The 24,707-nt window shown below is 37.3% G+C and overlaps 1 protein-coding gene across 1 annotated transcript in view; it reads right to left on the reverse strand.

The window, feature by feature from the left end:
- Nucleotides 1–1,095: 1,095 nt before the first annotated feature.
- Nucleotides 1,096–24,707, reverse strand: part of LOC137298925 (uncharacterized) — a 34,602-nt gene continuing 10,990 nt past the window's right edge. The window contains exons 2-7 of the mRNA XM_067831306.1: nt 13,751–13,894; nt 11,897–11,999; nt 10,507–10,600; nt 9,893–9,959; nt 8,507–8,573; nt 1,096–8,031 (exon numbers count right to left, since the gene is read on the reverse strand). Coding sequence (XP_067687407.1) covers nt 6,974–8,031; nt 8,507–8,573; nt 9,893–9,959; nt 10,507–10,600; nt 11,897–11,999; nt 13,751–13,894 — 1,533 coding nt within the window. The 3' untranslated portion in view covers nt 1,096–6,973. The remainder of the gene's footprint in view (nt 8,032–8,506; nt 8,574–9,892; nt 9,960–10,506; nt 10,601–11,896; nt 12,000–13,750; nt 13,895–24,707) is intronic.

Here is a 24,707-nt window from a genome sequence, read left to right on the forward strand (position 1 = left end):
CAGATAACACTAATCCAGCTTGAACAATAATGTAGTATATCACAGCATGTCCGCTTCATTTGGGAGGAAAGCAAGAGGTGACTCATGTCTTTGATGGTAAACCCCTTGGTGAAACCCATGGGCACAGCCATTGTGCTTAAAACCTGGAAACATTATCAGAGCAAATCTACCTTCTGGATTACCCAGAATATACAAGCCTCAAGCATGAACCTAAGCACCTTAAAAACTGGGAACATTATCAGGGAAAATATAGGATTTAAGCACATCCTGGGTATGTAACCCTGAACCGTGAACTCAGTTGTTCATCCCTGCATTCAGTTCCCTAGATGCAATGGCTGCTATTCTAATTATGCAGACTTGTGAAGGTCTGGGTTAGAATTGGTCAACATCAACATTAGCTTGTCACAATAGGCAACTGACAGGATCGAATGGTCATGCTTGCTGACTTGGTTGACACATAATCATAATCCAATTGCAGACAGTGATGATAATGCTGTTGATGAGTGGATTGTCTGGTTCAGACACAATTATTTACAGACCACTGCCATACAAATGGAATATTGCAGTGTGATGTAAAACTAAACTCACTCACTCTAATTCTGTAAAATGGAAATTCGGTTTCCCATATAAGTAGCCAGTGTTTGTTTCTGTTGCTCTCCAGAATAGTAATGTAAGTAGTATAAAATCATGTTCATCTACAACACAGGGTAAAGAGGTGCTGCACATGCTCTTATCCTCAGTTCATGAATCAAGGATTTTACTGGCACTTGTGCATACGCTTCTTGAACACCTGGCTATGACTTTCTCTTTGCAATTCATCAGTCTGCTTTTGAGCCAAATGGACAGTAAATCCAATTTACGTTATCAGCCCAAGGTGCAAGGCTGAGAAATTGTCAAGTGTAACTTGGGATTCGTAAGTGGTAAACCACTGTACATGTATATTACTGCAGATAAATCAGTAAAATCTGAGTATCAAAATGGTTTATCGTATAGGAACCAAACATATCGGTCCCACCTCTAATTATCATTCCATCCATATTGTACCGGGTAAACTTCTTCACTGTCTATCAGAAAAAACACATACATCAGTCTGAATAATAATTGTTTATTACATATTGACAAGATATAAACCAAAAAAATATAGTGTTGATATTTGCAACAGGGAATAAAACAGTGCAATGGGGCCCCCATGTTTGTTGGTCCACTTTCACCAACTAAGACACTCTAGAAGACATCCCGACAAATGATCCAGATGTGATGAGGGTTACATCCAGACAACTGCTCTCCACTATAAGGTGTTTGTAAGGCCATCACAGATTAAATGACTTTTTGTCCGAATTTCTAAGGAAAGGGGATACAATTTATTTTTGTTGAAATGAAAAAAAATTCCTTCATGAAAATTTAACTGAAATTTTGGCACAAAAATAAAAGTGAGAATATTTCTTTAAAAACCTATGCAGATTTAAACAATAAGGATACAGAGGTTAGTGATGTTCTTGTGGGAGCATGTAGTGAAGGTGGATACATGATTTTCAGGTGTTTGGTTGAAACATTGTGTCACCTAGATAACACAGAGGAGGCAAGTGTCTACATATTTCTTTCAAAAGATAGGTGCTCATCCCTGAGCCTCTTAAAACAGGTAACAGAAGGTGGGTCTCAGATAATATTCAACAAAATGTAGCATCAAGTCTGGATGCTGATCTGCTTACGCAGTCATAGAATTTGTGTCATTTATGGGCCTTTGTGGATCTGGCACCTGGTCCTAATAAAGCTTGCTGAACTAAATGGTTTGTCTTCATGACCTCACTCCCATTGTATTCATTAAAAGATAAATGATTACTAACAAAACATTGGTCAACAATTTCTTTGCACTAAATTCCAACTTTCTGCAACTTCAGATGAAGAGGCTGTTTATACATGAGAGCTATGTTAATTTCGATTAATTTGTAACCAACAACTGAAATTTCTTTAGAAAAAATATAATCTCTTCCAGGCATATCAGCATTAAAAGATGTCATAAAAGGCAGGAATATATTCTTTTCAACTAACCTGAAGATGAGGTCACAAAAGTAAAAGATAGATAAGAGAATATTCATCAAAACTAAAATTAAATTCTATGTGATCCAGAAAAACAAAATGAAATCCAACTATGATTTGACTCTATCAGAACATGTTTGTCCACAATGTAGCTTGAGGGACAGGTTCTACCCTGTATAACAAATTTTGTGACAGATTCATGTGATTTGTCAGAAATGATTTTGGGACAGGGTCAGGATAGCAGAATCTATTGCAAATCTACCCATAGAATCTACAGTTACATCTGATTAAAGACTTAGGTCTTTGAGCTGGATTTGACATAATCAGTATTTTGATATTGCTCATTCACTCACAATTGCAAAACAAAACATAAGCCTTTCCAGTCTTCAGTGACTGGAAGATTGTCAGCAATTCTTGTTACAAAGGCAAAAGCCTCCCCAAACCAAGCTGGGAAAATGCTCAGTTTAAAATGACAGTAGAATAAATCAGATTTCATCAATAAAACTCTTAATTTCCAAGAGAGTTATGTTCAGTTTAAACATTTTTTATTCAGTTCAAATATTTAACATGATCTAAATGATCCTGTATTTTGTCACAGTAATTTCCAGGCAGTTAAGAGAAGAGACCATATCTGCTATATGGTCTCTGTTAAAGCCAAGGAAGATTTTAACCAGGAACAGAAATGAAAACTGTCATAGGGCATTGCAAGTACTGAGTTTATGCAAAACAGAAAAATGACACAATCCCAATAAAGTGTGCATTGATATGTTTAACATCTGTCCAGTTCTAATAAGCATATGGTCATGGGAAAATGGTGAGTGAGTGAGTTGTTTCATTGTGTTTTTAGCAATATTCCAACATCATCACAGATGGGTTATCAGAAATGGGCTTCACACATTGTACCCACATGAAGAATTGAACCTGGATCTTCACCTTGAACAGCAAATGCTGTAACCCACGACACCACACCCCCATTTGCAACAAAACCAAGCATGATAAATCATGCACATCAGCAGGCTCTATTGAAAATGTGGCAGGTTTCAATCATTTAAGTGCACACTTTATGGGGTCTGTGTCAGGAAAGATGCCCTTTACAACCCACTGAGTATATACACATATATGACAAACATTCACTAGATACAGTAGTCTGGTTAATTTTAATTGGGTAATGGAAAATGAGTAATCTTCCATTATTTGGATCACACATCACAAATTCATTCTCTTCAGTTTGGATTCCATACAAGAGGTTTACAAATTACTAGTTATCTGTACTTGACAAAACCTCCTCTTTCTGCAGCGACTAAGAGACTGTTCTTTTTCCTGTCATGTTTACAGGAATTACATTTCAACTCTACAGAGCAAAAATTCCACATGTATTCTATCATTAATAAACTCTATGAATTCAGATCTTATATTTGGATACCTCTCTTTGAGAAGATCTGACAACCTGACCATAATAGGTGCCATGTAAACTTTGGCCTAGCAATTTAAATGAAGGATGCCTTGGTTCTTCATCCAGTTATGTGTCAGCTTCCCAAAGTCTTTTCTTTCACATCCAAACTTGGAAATTTAAGATGTTAGAAGATAATACATGGAGCACAAATTGTCTGCTCTTGTAGTCCGATTTGGGTGATAATGCTATGCCTTTCAGAAATGAAAGGGTGTATTCAATGTTTGTGCATACCCCTGAAACCCTGCAGGCCCGAAGGCCCAGAACCATAAAAACTTGTGGGTCTTGATCAGAATGTTTAGGCCCTACAATATAAGCAAGTCCCAGTAAACAAGGCCATAAAGACCTGCAGAAAACAAAAGTTGTAGGTCCAAGTGGTTTCCCATCTGTTTTGCACCCAAGGTCCGACGCTGGGTGAATCAAATGTCCACAGCAATACAGCCTTTATTACTTGCATTCAATTCTGGCCATCTTAAAATTCACTTTTGATACATAAAAACTGGAGCAAATGCTTCACCTGCATCAAGAATTTAGAAGTCTCAGTGCTGATTACTTGACTTGACTCCTCAGAGTCTGATGTCAGATCAGCATGAAGAAAATTGTTGTAGCAAAATAAAATATATGTTTGGTCCATGGGTAGAAAGTCCATATCAAATTAAACTTTCTGAAATTATCATAGACAGATTGGAGAAGACTGCATCTTCATCAGCATTTGTTCACCATCAGCATCTAACATAGCCTGAAACGGATAACAGTTATCTTGTGTATCCCGCATTCAACAATACTGTTACAAACACTGAATGTGATCAAGTATTATCTAAACAGATAACAATAACAATGTCTCTAATGTGAAAAGATAATTTCTTGTTCCTATCCAAGAAAAGGGGCTTCAGTCAGAAAATATCAATACATTATAGCTTTTTTTAGTTTATACTGTGTGACTCTAGCCCATAATCCATGAAACCCACAAACCATCAGACTAAGAAAGTTCCGCATAAGTGCATGGTCAGGTGAAAACACCAAACATTATTTATTATCACAGTAATTGACATGGCAAGATACAAATTAGACCTTATCTATCACACAGCCTTAAAGCTTATAATATCAAGGAGTCTTTGATCTGAGTTAAATTTAGCAGTAATGATTAACAGCTGCAATAGCCAAACATAAATATTCATATTACACAGAAAGGTGTCAACACAAACATGAGTAGCTTATGGAAGAGGTCATTTTGCATCTGTCAACAGATCTTTACCCATCTTCTACAACCTAGTCAGTCTTGACCCATGGCTTCTACAACTCTGTTTTGAGGATTGTTCAAAGGTAACAGTGCTAAAAACAGATGTTACATCCAACTTGTATCACATTTAGGTACATTTATGTATTATGTTACAGACAAGATATCAATATAACAAACAAGCTGTAGCAGCCAATGTGTTCATAATATTTATCAAAGCTGAATGGAGATAAAATTCCCTTGATTACAGGGGATGATTTGAGCGGAATGGACAGAACTGTAGAAACAGTTAGCCACGAATCTTTAATCATATTTTAGATATAAGTAAAGATTAGTCACAGTTCTTTTCATTTCTGGTAACATCTGCAAAAATGACAGTAGAGTTTATAACATGAAGCTTACCCATAAACAGCTAATATGAAACATGAAAACTATTTTCCACACTGTCAAGAATAAACAAGGTCATAATGAATTTCAATAGTAAAAACATTTGGAAAATTGGGTTAAGATGAGTAAAGAGCATGGAATAAATTAATACAGAAAAGCTTTATCTAAAACACCTTAACTCTGAATGTACAAACTTTGCATACAAGACATCACATCCAAGAAAGCCACCCTGTGGTGGAGAGTATTCATGTCTGACCTAGTACTGCTTGTTGTCAATGGAGTTTGAAAAGGTACAAACCTTCAGTAAAGCTCCAGTAAAAATGAGTGACTTTAGTTTTAAGCCACTTTCAGCAATATTCCAGTAATATCCTGGCAGAAAACACCAGAAGTGGGCTTCACACATTGTACCCATGTGGGAAATCGCACCTGGGTCTTTGACGTGACATGCGAATGCTTTAGCCACAGGGATACCCCTCCACTCACTCCAGTAGTAATAGGGGTTAAATTAATATTTGTTCAAAAATGGGTTTCTATTACATGATTAACCTCATCAAAACTTGCAATCATCCTTTGGTATCATAAGTTTGGTAAATTTGTAAAACAGGCATCAAATCAAGCACATCTATATTCACTGAAAAACTGATTTAAACCCAATACATGACCCTACCTTTCATTTTTATTGTTTTTCAAATACATCAAATAGTTCAAAATGTTTAAAAACAGACAAAACAATTTGAACAGATGAAGAACTACATTGGTACTCTGAATAAACACTGATAACTATCACAAAGTAAGGAAACTAAAAAGAGGCTAAAGAAGTCTATATGCACACTGGACTCATAGCACTGAACATGCATAGACACATCACTGATTGACAAATCTCAGTTGAAACATACATGGAAAAAACTTTCAGTCCATGTGCATACTTACAACAGTTTCACAGGACAAACTTTTCATTTGTCTATTAGGTAAATGACAGATTTCAGTTTTTGACTTTATGAAGTCGGCATGAAGCAAAATTAATTTTAGTATAAACAGCTGTGCTGATGAAAATTTATGTGTGAAAAGTGTTTGGCACTGGATGAGTCAATGATGAGTATAATAGATACAGCTGTTAACACAATATTAAAATACTGCTCTTTGAGAAGGGAAGGAAGGAGGTTCGAGAAGGAAGGGAGTGATGTATTATGTTAGAATTTGAGTAAGTTCATATTTACTTCACTTTAGTAATATTCCAACAATAGTTATAATAATAATAATAATATCCGTGACAATATTCATGACAATATACAAGCAGAATGGTCTTTCCATATCGTACATGTCTAAGGAATGGAACCACAGTTTTGGGCTATGGAGGCTTGAAATATTGTGCAGTTTGAGCTACTTCATCTGTTAGTGAATGTGAATGCTTCAATAATGTGTGTCTTATGAGTTGTGATTTTGCAAATGTTGATATATCATGGTCTAAACAATTACTGTGCATATATATGGTAAATATGTATTGAAATCAGTGAAAAAATAATGGGATATTTCTCTTATCTGTCAAACTTCATTCAATGAAGAAACTGATCTGATACGAAGAGAAAAATCATATCTTTCACATCGATGAGTGGGTTTATGGTGAAATAATAATGATACATTTTGTAGACTTTCCATCACATTTTACGACTAGTTCAAGCATTGAACACTCTCTAAAAATAACAACAGAAAAGTGGAATGTTTAGATTTACACACAACAAATGGAATAAATCAATATTGAATATACATACGGGCACCAAATGCTATATATATCACATTTCTGTACATTAAAATAGATTTGATAATCATTTTGGGTAGGCAACAGTACATATGGCAACATGTTATCACAACTTTGTAATCTCATCATAGTCATTCACCAATACCCCACGTACAAATCTCTTTGAAGGTGTTGGTGGTGATATAGTGGCTGAAGAGTTACCCTTCCTTGCATCATCTAAAGACAATTCATGCTCATTTTCCTTGATATCAGAAACCTGTGGTATGTCAAACTCATCTCCTGTCTTTGGCTGGAATTCAAGGGCTGCATTTTCCTGAAGACTGTTGGGCGTGTCAACGCATTTATCCAAACTGTCCGATTTAGCTACAAAGTTTTCTACTTCACTGGAATCACCCTTGAAGTTACCTCCCTTGACAGATTCATCTTCACAGTAATCTCCCTTGCTAGGTGAAATTTCAAAGGTAATTCTATTACCAGATTCAGCTTCACTGTCATCTCCCTGGTTAGATTCAGCCTTAAACTTATCACCCTTGCTCGATTCAGCTTCAAGGTTATCTCCCTTGCCAGTTTTAATATCAGTGTTACCTCCCTTCTCTGATTCACCTCCCATGTCAGGTATGTTTTCAGAGTTACTTTCAAGAGGCACTGAACTGTCCACAGTTAGTTCAGCACTGTTTTTGGAACCTTTGTGGTCCCTTTGAAACACAACCTGTGTGTCCGTAATTCCAGAGTTACTTTCCTTAAGTGGCTCATCAGCCTGAAAACCTTCTTCTGATTTGTCCCCTTTCGGGACATCTCTCTCCTGACTTTCTGCATTGGTAATTAATGAGCTTACACTTTTATTGGAGAGGGAATCCACTTTATTCTTGCGAATTCCTTGCAATGACACTATATCTGAGCAACTTGCACTGGAGTCGAGGAATGCATCGTTGTCATCAGAAAAGCTGTCGTTTAATGAAATATCGTTGAGAGAAATTTCACTGGAGTCATCAACACTGTTTGGGTAGGCCCTGGGAAACAGGAAGTGTTGCTGTGTAAGCTTGTTGGGAAGGTTTTGAAGCATCTGAGCAGGGGAGACAACCATGCTGAAGCGATCCCAGTCACTGGAGGCAGAACTTCGAAGGCTGCTCCGGACAGATGAAAATCGAGAAAATCCACCATGACCTGATAAAGAGAAAAATAACACTCAATTTTTGTGTTGTTTACCACACTAAAATCCACACCAAATGTTTTTTTCTCTAATAGCTATCTATTAATAACACTTGGCACTACTTGATAAATATGTGGGTGCCTCAAAGCATTGAATCAGCACAGGCAACAACAGGAGTGCCCAAATTCTGTATCTTATATGTCAACAATCACAGCCAGACACTTACAAATGTACCTCATTCCTCCATAACAATTGATGACTAACATCAACCTTTAATTACTTAAACATAAGGAGAAATGTAAACTTCTCAGGTCACATGGGGATAACAGTGGCCCAGTGGTTAAAGCATCCACTATCACACTGAAAATTAGAGTTTGATTCCCAACATGGGTAAAATGTGTGACCCTCATATCTGGCGTCCCCTGCAGTGATATTGCTGGAATATTGCTAACAGCGGCATAAAAGTCACTCACTCGCTCAATCACTTACCTTCTAGAATCCTGTGCTCCGTTTTTTCCAGAGAACGTAGTTCAGCCAGTTTTGCCTTCAATACTTGCTGCAAAACAACAAAAAACATAATCCACATTAATTTGGACACTCACATACAGCATCATATATTCAAACAAAAGACAAACACACGCATAAGGATTGTTGGCTTGGGAAAGTTATTTATAAACATATTATCCTTTTTCATTAAAGAGACCCGTGAAGGTCCCAGGGTAGAATAGGCCTTCAGCAACCCATGCTTGCCATAAAAGGCGACTATGGGGATTGGGTGGTCAGGCTCGCTGACTTGGTTGACACATGTCATCGGTTCCCAATTGCGCAGATCGATGCTCATATTGCTGATCACTTGATTGTCTGGTCCAGACTCGATTATTTACAGACCACTGCCATATAGCTGGAATATTGCTGAGTGCTGCATATAACTTAACTCACTCACTCACTTTTCATTACAGAATCCAGCAATTTGGATGGTCCTTGTCACAATTCAAGTGAACTGGCTCATCTACATTAACTGACACTACCCATGATTCAGCAGTAATTTTCCTATGGATATATGTCAGTATCGTATGTTTGCTGCCAAGTGTTAACTGGCCACCGAATGAAAATTTCCATGTACCCAGGAAATGTTCATAACTTATGCCTAAATGGGGGTGATGTTAACACTGATTCAGGTTAGTTCACACTGTTATTAATCTGTGAAGATCTGGGCCAGAATTGATCTAGAAACCCATGCTTGTCATAAGAGGCGACTGGACAGATCAAGTGGTCAGGCCCGCTGACTTGGTCCGACTCTGTGTCGTCATATGCCAACTGCACAGATCAGTGATCATGAAGTAGATCACTAGATTGTCCAGACTTCATTATTTACAGATCAATGGCATGTAACCGGAAACTAAACTCGCTCACATTGTCATATAGCTACTATTGCAATAGGTGTCCCACACAACAACAAAATGAAACAAACTTGTCTAAAAGGACAAAATGTCTAGTGTATATCTCCAGTGTTGTCTACAGTTGTAAAAGGCTTTATATCAGTCCGCTTGGTTCTGATGTTTGGTATCTGAGACTGCTATTGTGATAATGACAACCATTTTTCTAGCTCCCCGGAGGTTAATTAAGGTTCTTAAAAGCCAACAGAAAACAGTGAACCCATGTTGATTTATAAACTACCTGTTCATCCCTACCTGGATTTTTTCACTGTCATACTCATCTATAAATTACATGAAATGATACCAATTTCATCCGTTTGACCTGCCACGAAACCTATCCATCATATGATGAAAGTTCCTATCCTTGTATATGTTCAAAGAATAACAGTCTAACATTTTCTTGAGAATCCAAAGCAAGAACTGCATACTAAGGACTCACCTTGAGTCTGATGAATCTTTCATAAAGCTCCACCTTGCGACAACAGTCTTCAAACAGCACAACCAGCCTGTGAAATCATCAATGAGTTTTATACTCAACTGTAAATCATAGCAAACAACAAGCAGAAACAACATGGAAATATCAACCTGTGAATATTCCATTTCCATAACATTCCCATGTAAAATTATAGAATACTGTACATATTTGTAATATTTTATGTCAAAGTAATGATTCTTCGTCAGCAAAGTCATGTTTGTATGGATTGAGTCTTCATGTACTTCATGAGATTTTACAGGCTCTAAGGATATACTGAGAGCTTGCAGAGTTACCTCCCCTTCCTTGCTCTAAATGATTTGTTCACTTGCACTTTCAATGTCATCTTCCCTTTCTTCAATTCAAAGCAGTTCAATAATTTTTTCAGAAATACATTTTTGAGTGAGCAAAGATTTTAGGGTATGGTGGATGATGGTGTATATAAGGTCAAGCAAAAGAATCTTCTACAAAATTATACCTCAAAATAACAGATTTTGAATGGATTAATTGGTCTCAATATGGCAGAAAATTCCAGTTACCCTGACCAAGAGATTTTGACCATTACGGGAACCAAACACTACCTGAGAGTGTCCTTGGCTTCTCTGATCTTCCTGACCAATGTCTTGTGAGGTTCCCCCTCCACACTTTCACCATTCACAGACAGGATCACATCACCTGCAGAAGGGCAAACATAACACTGGTACTTCAACACTGAATTTTCAATCAACCTGTTTTGTTGAGCTGAATGTTGGAATGAGTAAGGGATTAATATCACCAATTGTCAGTTTGATGTTGGTGAGCTGATGTTAGGATGAATCTTGGATTTGAACCCACAGGTGTAGTATTCTCACAACTAGAACGTGTGGAGAGGTGAGACAACCCAAATGTAAAATCAGTGCTCCCTTTGATTGTGTGATGTGTATGATGATGTGAATATAAACTGTTTCATAAATGTTATAAGACAATCCTTCCCTTCCAATCCATTCATTCAACTTCAAAGTCAATCACCTTCTAATTTACTCCACCTGCAACTCAATCACCTTCTAATTCACTCCACCTGCAACTCAATCACCCTCTCATTCACTCCACCTGCAACTCAATCACTTTCTAATTCACTCCACCTGCAACTCAATCACCCTCTCATTTACTCCACCTGCAACTCAATCACCCTCTCATTCACTCCACCTGCAACTCAATCACCCTCTAATTCACTCCAGCTATATCTCACTCATTCAGGGGGCGGTGGGGTAGCCTAATGGTTAAAGCGTTCGCTCGTCACGCCGAAGACCCGGGTTCGATTCCATAATGGTACAATGTGTGAAGCCCATTTTCTGGTGTCCCCCGCCGTGATTTTGCTGGAATATTGCTAAAAAGCGGCATAAAACTAAACTCACTCACTCACTCACTCATTCACACTATCTGGTTCCCTGGATATGCTGTGCTGGTGCTTCACTGGCTCAGGCAATGACTGGACAATGGTGGCCTCTACTAGGCAAACAAACATAGCAACCACCATACACCTACCACAGAATCCAAGAGTGGATGGCAGGAAATTTGTCTTGTAATATTTTCATCAATACTCTTCAAAGTTCGCGTCACAGGAATAACAACTGTTCAAGAAATACAGTTTGAGGATACTTGCAGTATGCAACAGAGTAGTTTACTGTAGGAGGTTGTATGAGGCAGTAACTGACGTGTATCGTGACACCAGTTGAAATGTGTCATAATGCAAAAGTGTTCGATTACAAGATGGCAGACTAGAATGGCGCAGTGACGCCAACACATTGTGATGTAATACAAAATGTGCTGTCAGCACCTCTGACCTTACACTGGAACATCTTAGGATTTCAGTGAAGAAAAGTAATATTAAAGCTGTTGAGAGGCATCACACAGGTGAAATGTAAACAAGGACACAAACCCCGCTACCAACAGTACTATGCCTCAGACACGAGGCATGCCCCAACACCTTACCTCTGCGCATACCAGCCAGCCCTGCCGAACTGTGAAGTTCCACATAGTCCACATAAGTCATCACCTCCAGCTCATTGGTCTTCTTATTCTTGATGCCATATGTCTGTCAGACAAAGTTATTCCTTATTCCTTACACTTATAATTAGTTATTCCATACAGTGCCAACAAGCACTAGAGAGGTGAAATATGCTTTACTTTTCCTTATTTCTTTACTAGACAGACAGATAGATAAAACTGAAGAAAAAATAAGCAACACTTTTTGTTTGATATTGTGCATATCCACAAAGCATGTACGTGAGTGACTTAAACTGTAAATGCACACTGTCACTGTGTTAATTAGTCATCCTAGGAACAGAACAAACTATAATTTAAAGGGTGGTTCACAATGTGTCTTTGAAATGGGCACAATAGAGCAAAAACATGGCTTGTAGGTCACCTGACATTTGCACAATGATTTGATGACACTTCAGCCATATTTTGATACAAACTTATAAAAGATTAAAGAAAGATTGGTGCAAAATATTCTTTAGAAAAATACAAACACAAAAAGTGATATGTGGAACAAATATACCAACAGCCATTTACTTACAATCTCTACCTTTTATACATAGACTGAACCCTGTAACCAGTGGTTCCAGATAGGGTAACTATTTTGGCAAAATCTGATTGAATAAAATTTTGATTTAATATAATTATTTGCTTAAAAACCGCATTGATTTGAACAAGTTAATGTCATATTATAAAGACCCTACATACCTTTCTTAACAATATGAGAAGAGAAAATACATAAAAGGCCAGTTTGCCAACAATCAACATATTTTGATTTAATCAAATTATTTGCTTGAAGACCACATTGATTTTAACAAGGTAATGCCATACTATATAGACCCTACATACCTTTCTTAACAATATGAGAAGAGAAAATACATAAAAGGCCAGTTTGTCAACAATCAACATATTTTGCAAGGAAGTACAACACCACAAGTGTAGACTTTATAACTACCAGATTCTTGTTTGTGAAAACATGCACTTCATCTAACATGGGAGCAGATGGGTCATATAAAACCTTATCCGTGATTTGTATGTATTCTTTGATTACACAATGCTGAGCTGTTACACCAATGTAAATAAAAGATCAACTCAGAATGAAAATAGTTTTCCAGGTTTAGCATATTTTGTCCATGAAAGTTAAACTTTTTTTGTCATATGTATCTAAATTGTAACTTTGTCATAAAAAACACTGTAATGTAATGAAATGAGGCAGAGGTACATGGCTAACTTCTGGGGCCCCTGGGTAAGGCTGCTCTACAATGTGCTTTGCTTATCATACGACAAAGGCTTTAACAGTTAATCAAGCTTCCACCCTTCACTGTGTACCTGAATGGTGCTTGTGCCCTTCACTGTCTACCTGCTGAGTGCTTGTACCCTTCATTGTGTACCTGAATTGTGCTTACACCCCTCACTGTGTACCTGAATAGTGCTTCCACCCCATCACTACATACCTGAATAGTGTTTGCACCCCATAAGTACATGTCTGAATAGTGCATGCACCCCTCACTTCATACCTGAATTGTGCTTACACCCCTCACTGTGTACCTGAATAGGCACTGCTTCTACCCCATCACTACATACCTGAATAGTGTTTGCACCCCATAAGTACATGTCTGAATAGTGCATGCACCCCTCACTTCATACCTGAATTGTGCTTACACCCCTCACTGTGTACCTAAATAGTGCTTCGACCCCATCACTACATACCTGAACAGTGTGTGCACCCTATCACCACCTACCTGAACAGTGTGTGCACCCTATCACCACCTACCTGAACAGTGTGTGCACCCTATCACCACCTACCTGCAGTGTGAAGCCCCACTTGTTGTTTTCCTGATGTAGTTTGATGGTGCGGCGACGCCGAGTCTCATCTGGATCGGTGTGGATGGCACGGTCTTTCTCCAGGTGATCCAGATCATCTCCCACTGACCCCTGCCACATCAGCGGCTGTAATTGAAGTAACATCATCTCACATATATACTGAGGGAAACCAAAAAGGGAACACCTCTACAAAGTAATGTTTCTTTACATATTCTCACGTTTCCTCCCACAGTGCTATTCAAAGTTGTTGATGACAACTGGAAAACATGATGCTTGAATTTTCCTGTGTTTCTTTTGTTTCTCATAAATATATAATCATTAATTTGAACTAATCTCTTTACTCCTTCTGATGGCCTAACCTTAACACGCTAAGATCACAAATCAGGCCAGGTAATATGTATTGGAGAAACCTCCGAGGTTTTGGTAGACAATGTAAACAGATAAATATGGTATGCAGTGGAGTTCCGATTAATTGAAATGATCGAAGATTATTCACAGTGACCAAGTGACCAAGCAATCAATCGCATTTTCTTATAATCGAACACAAACGATTTGGGAACCATTGTTATAGTCTTATAACACTTGACGATGGAACATATCTTCAAAGTTGTCAGGGGCTGAAAACATTCTTTAATTTAGTTCTTAGTAAACTCATGTCAATAACTGCAAAGTCATGACTGAATATTTCTTGAAGACGTCAGGGAATTAGGTTCATTATATATTAGACATCACTTTAAAGTATCAAGTAGCATCATCATGCTATGCACAAATGCAATAACAACCTGGATAGAAAAATCTGAAAACTGATGCTAACCAACATTTTTCGATTATTGTTTGTTGCTAATGAAGCAATCATCAACTGTGAGACTTCAACCAATTTCCAACACTATTGGTAAAGTGTCTTTCCCTACTCAATGTATGCTATGATATCATTAATGAAAAAAGGTCAAACAAAGTATCACATTATCGGTAAAAGTCACCCTTTGACATTCCCATCAAAAATCTTCAGACACCTGCACACATGCCTTTTCATGCCTTTGCTTACCCTGACATGCAGTTATTTTGAGCTGTCACAAACAGTTTTGCTCATGTGTTAAAAACGAGTCTCAACATTACTTTCAACTCCAGCCCAATGGCCAAATCTCTGGAGCAAGCAAAAACAGAGGGCTGATTGTGTATTATTTCACACTACTGTTACATACAAACAGTGAGCTTATCAGCCAGACTATCCAACAGGCTTGTTGACCTACTTAGCTGACTGTTCCTCAACTTATATTACAAGACGTAAGTGGGAAACCATGGGATATATATGCTTCTTAACAAGTACCACTTGATGAAGTAACCCCTTTTGTAACCATGACAACGAACACTGGCTTCCATCGGATAAAATCATTCAAACACTTTTCATGCTTAGGGAGTTGCTTCCGTCTTTTTCATATTGTAATTAAGACTGGACTGCATTTCATAATCGCATCTGTTAATAACAGTGTTACTTCCACATTACATTTATCCTCTGTCTAATGTTTTGGATTTCATATTTCTAACTAGCAAGGTTATGTGTTGTTAATACAGTGGAAAGAGAAGTATGTTGGTTTTTGCAATTTGTGCAATTGGACATTTGTGTTGAGTGAGTTTGGTTTTACACTGCTTTTAACAACACTATTATTTCAACAATGTCATGGCAGGGAACACCAGAAATGAAATGACTTTCACATTGTATCCATGTGGGCAATCAAACTCAGGTCTTCAGCAGGATGAATGAACACATTAACAACAAAGCTACCCACCATGCCCCTGAAGATCCAGGTTAAAATTGGTCTTCAGCAACCCATGCTTACTGTCAGAGGCACTAATGGGATCAGTGGGTAAGGCTTGCTGGCATGGTTTGTGCATGTCATCGTATCTCGATTGCATACAGCGATACTCAATCTCTGGATTTCTGGTCCAGACTCCATTTACTACAGCAGCCATTCTATTGCTGAAATATTGCTGAGTGTAAAACATGAAACAAACAATAATATTTTCAGCCATCACTGTGTCACTGCATCGCCCTTTAAACACTACAGACTTTAACTCTGACACAAGGAGCTTGCCCACTAATACAGTCAGATGGGGAACGAGTCAAAAGGGATGCATGACTAAAGGACCCCAAAACAGAAAAGCTAAAAGGGCTGCATGAAAGTCAAAAGGGGCGCAAACCCTTTGTCAAAAGGGTCACCATGGTAACATTTTGACTGTGACCCTGGGGTAACTAGGAGTTAAAGCATTGGTTCTTCATGCCAAAGACATGGGTTTCATTTCCCACATGGGTACAATGTATGACGCCCATTTCTGGTGTCCCCAGTGAAGGTTGCTGGAATATTGCTGAAAGCAGCATAAAACTAAACTCACTCACTCACCCTAATACAAGAATCTATGAAGCCCAAGAACTGTTTTTTCAACTGCACACATAATTACATGTTTTTAAATAGAACAGTAAATATATTATCAAAAATAATGACTGCATTGTACCTTTGCTTTATGTAGTAGAGTAGTCAACATTTTGATTCTAGGGAGACAACAAACCAAAGATCTACACTGAATGGTATTAAGGAAAGTAAATTTGAGGTTTTGGTATTTTGAGTGAAACATTGTTTAGGTAAAATAAGGTATTAGTTTCCACTTGATATCTAAGTCTGTTGTTCCTTGCTACAAGGAAAATACTTGAAAAAGCCATTGTTAACCAGAAGTCAGTAGTACCGCAACTCAACTTGTGTTCTATACTTCCTGATGAATATAATCTGTACATTCAGCAAGAGAGTCACATTAGAACACGGCAAATTAGCATGCATAACACGTTACTGATTAAATTAACTTCCCTCTTTCTCATTAGCATTTCCAAAACTGACCAGACAAATTTTAGGGGGTTGTTTTAATTTGCTAATTTCATCGAATGAAGAGGAAAACCATCATGACCACAGTAAGGTTCTCTCTTTAATTGAATCATGCACTGAAAGAGAAAACAGTGTAAAAAGCCTTATCTCAAAACATATGGCATGTATCAGTCTGAAAAAGGTTATAAATATACATCTAAATTCTCATCTGTGGGAAGTACTGCACAGAAAACATTCAGTCATTTAATGTTGAAAAAATGTTCAACCAAAATGTGGACGAGTGGTTCTCAATGGTTGATGAGGAATAGTTTTTGAATAAAATTGTCTTCTGTGAGTTAGTTACAAATCTTACAGATGTTCATGCAATTAGCGAGAAAACAATAGATTGTTCTTAAGCAACCGAAACCGATAACATGATGATATACACTTACAAAGTAAACATATTTGTTCCTACTTATCAAAGGCCTGAACCCACATTGCCAACTGACGAAAATACATCTAATCCAGGGCCCCCTTGATGTAGCCCAGTCATGGAATGGTAAATGTCTTCCGCATTCTGCATTTAAAGATTTAACATCTGAGATTCCACATGTTCAAATCCCACAAACTGTACACAAAAAGTTTCAAGTATTATTTCACATTTCAGCTAGTTTCTGTTTTCTTCCCTGTTCAATTGCCAAGATATTTAAGACGTAAACAACTTAGATATCTGATTGTTCAATAGAGGATATCAACTTCATGAATACAACAATTTAAATAAGTAAGGGTCCCTGAACTTTCATTCCTCTTTTCTTTATCACCATCCCTCAACACAACACAGCACGTCCACAACTGAGTGGCCCCATACATCTGCATGGTCGTCATTTATTATTATTTTGACGTTTTTCAAGGTCGATACATGACTGTAGACCATCACTTTTGACAACGCTCTGTTGCATCAAACAGTTGTTAGTTCTTATTTCTAGCCATGTTTTTTCAAATGGAAATCATACACATGCAAATTTTAGGTGCAAACTCCAATCATCTTTCAGAAACAAATACTGTACAAACACCTATGGTCATAAGGCAGTGCATGTGGCGATGCTTCCACAGAAGATTCATTATCATCATTATCATCATTAACTGACTCCAAGATATCCCCCAGTTTTGTCAATCATAAACTGATAATGAAGTTCCCCTACTTGTTTTTAAGGGTATATATTGACACTAATCATCCTTGGAGTATCAAATGAATGACTATGATTGGAAACAGTCTGGGCACTGTTCAAATGGTATTTGTTTATTATAAGTTGTTCACTGGTTCCACTGGTCACAAGGGGGCAATGGGTTGAGCTACCCTCAATGACAAACAAACATCAAGGGTACCTCAACCCATGGTCCCTGTGGAACCAGTGAACAAAGTATTGATTTCATCAAACAATGTTAATTTCAAACTGTTTGAAGCATGGGTATCAGATCATACACTTCAGCCAACCTGTATGAATCAAACGATTCGAATCTTGCATCTTGCTGTTTTTTCCCGTATGTATTGTCTTAGTAAAGTTGCCGCAATGTAATTTCCCATCTTAATATTCACAGGGACTACATTTGAACATTTGTCAAAATTTATTTATTTTGAAAGAGTCAAATGTTTTCTCAAAACATCAATAAATTCTGTGCATGACGTGTCATTTACTGCTATTTGAGATAAAAAAGTAACTACCACAAAGTACCAAATGAGTTGCTATTGGCAGGAGGGTGTATGGCAATGCACCTCGTTTGTACATGGGGAACATTGAATATAATAGAAGATCACTCAGTCAGTCAGACATCAACATTTATGTGAGATGTTAGATAAGTAGCTACATGCATTTTCATACAAGCACTTACAATTAGTTACTAAGCCAATATCAAGTGAAGTCAGGTTATTTTGTTGGCAAAAGTGTGGACAATCCAAGATCACAGCCATGGTGAATCTGGGATTTAAACACTCCATGAGTGCATCCTGTTACTACAAAGGGACACAACTCTACAACATAGCAAATTTATATACACAAATATGAAATGTTAACTTTCAGTACGACAACATTACTCTATGGTTCAGTGAATGAGAGTTCAGGCTCTATTGGGATTAATACTACATTCAAAGACATGCTTCACTTTCATGCTGATGTGCATGCAAAAAAGTTTGTTTGTTTGTTTGTTTGTTTGTTCAATTCCACAGTCAGCCAATTTCAAGTCATATGGCAGTGGTACATCATCAACTGATCAACAGCATGAGTACTGATCAATATAGTTGTGATATGATGGCTTGTTCCATCCATGCAAGGGAGCCTGACCACTTGATCCTTTTAGTCGTCTTTTACGACAAGCATGGGTTGCTGAAGACCAGTTCTAACCCTAATCTGTTGCTGTTACTACTATACCCTTTAGTAACTGTCAAAGTCAGACTCCAAAAACTCTGCCCATTTTCCATCCCTTTTAGTGCAAAGCACCACACATGGTAACAACACAAACTATGCTTCTACTCACAGATGAATCAACCACTGCGCTTCCACAGTCTGGGCAGATATTTCATCAACAATACGCCTGAGTGAATGTTTTTTAGACCTTATTTGATGTGTCTGGGTGTGTAAGATAGAAGTTGGATATGACCAGGTATGTGTGTATTGACTTGGCAATGGGAAACCATGTCAGTAGGATTACATCCATTAAAATTCACCATACTCAACACTGATGAGTCTGCTTTGTTGGGCTTTGTACAGAGGTTTGACAAAAAGAACGACAACAGTCATGGATCAGAGGATGACATAATGATGACATAGGCAAATCGCAAACTTATCAACAAATATACCACAATTAAAGACTGCATAGGTCTTACCATAGCATAAAATTTCATACTCTTTCATAACCTTTAAAATGTTACAAAGCAGAATGCTTAAAATTTCAAAATCTTTCACGATGGTTAATATCTTAAATGAATAATATATTGCTATGCTGAACAGCAAACGAAACACAAAGGGACAAAAGAATGAAATCTCATGAAAGAAAGTGTTCATGTTTATCTTCTTGTTGACAAAAAATTGACGGATAAACAGAGTTGTGTTTCTATATGAGACTAATTGATTGTAAGAGCATTGTCATGTTCTCGGTTAGCAGGAAGAATGACATAAGACTAACAGTTCTAGAGAACTGCAGTTACCCTTTTCATGCCATTACCATGGTCCCCGACTAAATTCCCATACTCAATAATCACGCATTCTCAGACAATATAGTCATACACTCTCAGACAAATACTTGTAACGTGTTTAAAACTGCATGTGTGGATGCAATAGTTTCAAGTTTATGAATGAACGAATACAAGTGAGCCCCATAAACATTGGAAATTTAAATCCACACCCACTAACAAACTATCTTTATCTGTGGACTGATAACAGCCTGGGCGTGGTTTCATAAACAGGAGCAAACAGACATACACAAATACTCAACATGTATGGATCTAGAACATATAAAAAGTTTCAAAGGGATTACATTCCAAGCCTATCTACTCTGCTATTCTGGAGATGGTTAAGCCTCATGCAGGATATTAACTACTGTTAAATTACTATAATTGTATAAAAATTCTAACACAACATGTAAGTAAATATAAAATTTACGTGTAGCTATTATCAAGACTGAAATTCATGTATTGTCTATAGGATATGCTATGTAACACATTTGTGAAGAGGCATAAGCGAGAATACATTTTCAAAACTCACTTGAGATTCTTATTATACTTACAGCACCAGTCCCAACTCCTGGGTGTCAGAGTGATGTCAAAACAAATTTGAAATCACCGGTTGAAATGTGAAACTTTCGCCTTTCAACAGAAATCTTTTGTGTGGACGGAAAGAAATTGATTTCTTTCTCACCCTGCAGCTCTAAACTGGAGAGCTAACATTTGTAAACAGCTTTTATCTCTTTAAACCATGCACCTTCCTGAAATGTTTGTCAGCCCTACAGAGTCGTAAACAATGTCGCTTTACAGTATAAACAAATGCCAAATCCCTCAGAGCACCCCTGTGGGGAAACTTAAAAGTATTTGTAATTTCTCAATTAAAAGTTAACTGAGAAAATAATCTTGAAATAATATCACAGGTCATGTATGTTTGCTGCAAATAATTCTTATAAACCAATACTTCATTTGATATAATAATTTCAATATTTACAGTCTACATTATGTTGATATTAGTGTTATGACCCTTTTTTCTGTCAAATATGTTTTTCTGTCAAATATGTTTTTCTGTCAAATATGTTTCTGATAATGATATGTTTCCGAGACTAATTGTTAGTCTAGTTTAACAGATAACTCAAGCTTCTAGTCTTTAGATGGTAGCTATAATCGAAACATTTGAAGGGGTGTTTGTGATTGTGTTAACAGGGCGTATTAATCACTAAGACATTATCTGCGTATGTTATCTGTATGTATGTTATTTAGTGAATACTATTGGTTAACTGAAGTCACGCTTTGTTGAGAAAATTATGATATGAACTCATCCATGGTTCAAGATATCAAAATGTCATAAGGTTAAGATAACAAGAGTTTGGCCTAAATGAATTTTCTCATTACAGTCAACATTTCAAATATTTCCTCAACATTTTCTTTCTTAAAATGTCAATGAACAATAAACAGAATCACCAAACTGAAACTGAAAATTGAGGTTTATCTGTCACTCATAAATGAATGCTGTAAGTCTCCATTTAGTCTGTCTCACAGTCCCTGAACCACAATATATTCCCTACTGCCTTGCTCTCTCTGCAACACCAAAGCCCTAAATGAAGCAAGTCTAGATTTCCTCAGGTTCAGGTTCTGAATCTGGTCTCCTGCTCAATTTAAATGGGTTTATTTGTTGCAATCAAAATAAAATATATTCATGGTCTAATTCTAAGTCTAACCATATGACACATTTGATTACTCTCATGGTTACTGGTAACCACTCAGAAAGTACAGGTGACAATACATCTGCTATTTCGTCTGACAGCTTACATTAAGTCAGTGGATGTTATTTGAGTCAGTGTTCAAAGTTTATTTCTATTCCCCTACAGTACAACTGACTCAAATATTTGGCATTACTACGCATCTAAAACTAATGAAAGGTGAAATATGTCTGATTGGTCACATGTCCTACAGAAATCAGGACCATACCATGGAACTTGAAGGATACAGTGAGTGAGTTTAGTTTTATGCCGATTTTAGAAATATTCCAACAATATTACAGCAATGGAAATGGGCTTCACACATTGAGCCCATGTGGGAAATCAAACCCAGTCTTTGATGTGACAAGTAAATGCTTTAACCACTAGGTTACCCCACCACCCCTTAAATGATACGACCCCATGCTTGCCATAAACAGTGACCTCATATGAGGCAACTAACAGGATCGGGTGGTCAGGCTCACTGACTTGGTTGACACATGTCATTGGTTCCTAAATGTGCAAATTGTTGCTCATGCTGTTGATCACTGGATTGTCTTGTCCAGCCTCGATTATTTACAGACCACCGCCATATAGCTGGAACATTGCCGAGTGCAGCGTAAAACTAAACTCACTCACTAACTCACTTAAAAGATACAGACAGAAAGTGACATACAGATAATCTAGAACTTGGTGATGTTTTAGCATATCTGGGTCCATGACTCTGTGTTGGTGATGTTTTAGCATATCTGGGTCCATGACTCTGTGTTGGTGATGTTTTAGCATATCTGGGTCCATGACTCTGTGTTGGTGATGTTTTAGCATGTTTCACCATGTTGTTTCAATATCTGACTTATTGTCCTGTTTAATAGACTTGTTTTGAGTGTCCACTCCATGTCAGAACATGTCTGAGGCCATGTCATGCATCAAACAAAGAAATATTAATTTTTTTATGGCCTCAAAGACTCCAAGGACATGGGCTCAAGATGTAGCTGACGTAAATTGAAAGGCTTATTGTTTGAACTATATTTAACAACTCCTACGTTTGTGAGTCTAAAATGTTGCACCACAGCAAGCCTCATAACTTGAGTTCCTCCTGACAGAAAACATCAGAAGAAAGTGTGCCTCACAAAGACAATACTGTTCTCAGAAACTTCAGATTTTTTATTTTTTAGAAAGTGTTTTAGAAATGTCCTGTCTTAACTTTCTGCTTGAGGTTTGATACGCCAGACCTGGAGAAAGGGATGAGTGAGTGAGTTAAATGGAGGTGGTCTGTAAACAATATACTCCGGACCAGACAATCCAGTGACCAACAGCATGAGCATCGATCTGCACAATACAGAATGAATGACATGTGCCAACCAAGTGAGAGAGCCTGACCACAGTTTAGACAAACATGGGTTACTGAAGATCAGTTGGATCACTTGGATCTTCACGAGTACCAGGACAAAGGACAACACATCATGAAAAAAAAACAAGACCAGGCTGTCTGTATGTTTCTGTGCTGCGTAAGAGGTAAAAACCAGTCAGTGGGAACAAATCTACATTAGCCAACACAGAAGGAATTCCCGATGGTTCCAGCAAAGGTTTTCTGAATATAGCAATGTTTTAGTTGGTCCTTCTCATGATAAGTAATAATTTAGACAATAACATGTCAGTTGGCACAATAACTTATCAGACAGATAAATCAATCACCGAGGTATTGTAAACACAGACAAGTGAATCAATCATTGAAATACAGAAAACAGATGAATCAATCATTTAAAAGCTGAAACAAACACAGAGGGATGAATCAATCATTGAAATGCAAAAAAACCCAGTGAGTCAGTGAGTGAATGAGAATGGTTTTACGCAATAATTTAACCATATTCCAGCACTATCAACTCGGGGGACACCAGAAATGGATTACACACATTGTATCCATCTGTGGAATCTAATCCGGGCTTTCGTCATCATGGGCAGACGCTTTAACCACAAGGCTACCCCTCCGCCCTCCCCCCCACCACCTTCCAGGAAAAACAGAGAGGTGAATCAATCATTGCACTGCAGAAAACAGAGGCTTGATTCAATCACTGAATTGCAGAAAAGACAGAGGCATGAGTCAATCATTGTAATCAGTGAGGAATTTGATTAAATGTACAATATCTATCCATCCATGATTGTGTTATTCTTAACATTTAAAATCAATTGGATTAGTTAAAACCAGATTCTGTAGAGAACCAGCGCTGTGTGGTTAAAAATATTTGTATTCAGTCAGGACGACCTGTACATTCTGTTATTGATTTCTACAGAGATAAATCACAAGTGAAGGAAAAGGAATCACAATATCAAAATTAATTTTGAATGCATGTTGTGATAAGATATTGACAGCAAAACAGGATGTAAGACTGTTGGTCTCAATACCAAATTACCCTAAGAATTCTCACTATTTCATGTTTATAACACAAATGATTTTTTTCAGACCCCAAATTCAGACAAACTGTCAATTTCCTTATTCCAGAATTCTATATTTTACCAGAGACCATATATGGTCTCTGATTTTACACATGCAAATTGCAAACTACATAACTTTATTCACAATGTATGTAAAAAAGACATATAAAGATGTAAATAGTAGTAATTCTTTGCAGCTTGGATGCCGTGTTTCAAGTACATGTATATTGAAAATGGGCTGCAATTTTCACTTCACTTTTACTCTTACTCTCTTGACTTATAGACTTAATAGTTTATATGTATTTCACCCATGAAGATCTGGGTTAGAATTTGTCTTCAACAGCCCATGCTTGTCGTAAAAGGCATTAAATGGATAGGGTGGTCAGTCTTGCTGACTTAATTGAGCCATGTCATCACATCCAAATTGCATAGAATGATGCTCATGCTGTTGATCCCTTGATTGTCAGTCTAGATTCGATTATTTACAGACCGTCACCACATAGTGGGAATATTTCTCAGTGAGGTGTAAAACTAAACTCACTCATTCACTTATGTCTATAATATTAAAAATATACTTGTGAGAGTAGAGTGAATGAGTAAGCATGAAGTAGTTTTCATTTAAAGTATACTTATAAATAAAGTGTTCTTTTCAGGTCTTTTGGCAACCCTGAACAGATGTCTGTTTTATGAAACAGGTACTT

The sequence above is a fragment of the Haliotis asinina genome, chromosome 10 (assembly GCF_037392515.1).
Source record: "Haliotis asinina isolate JCU_RB_2024 chromosome 10, JCU_Hal_asi_v2, whole genome shotgun sequence".
Taxonomy (NCBI): domain Eukaryota; kingdom Metazoa; phylum Mollusca; class Gastropoda; order Lepetellida; family Haliotidae; genus Haliotis; species Haliotis asinina.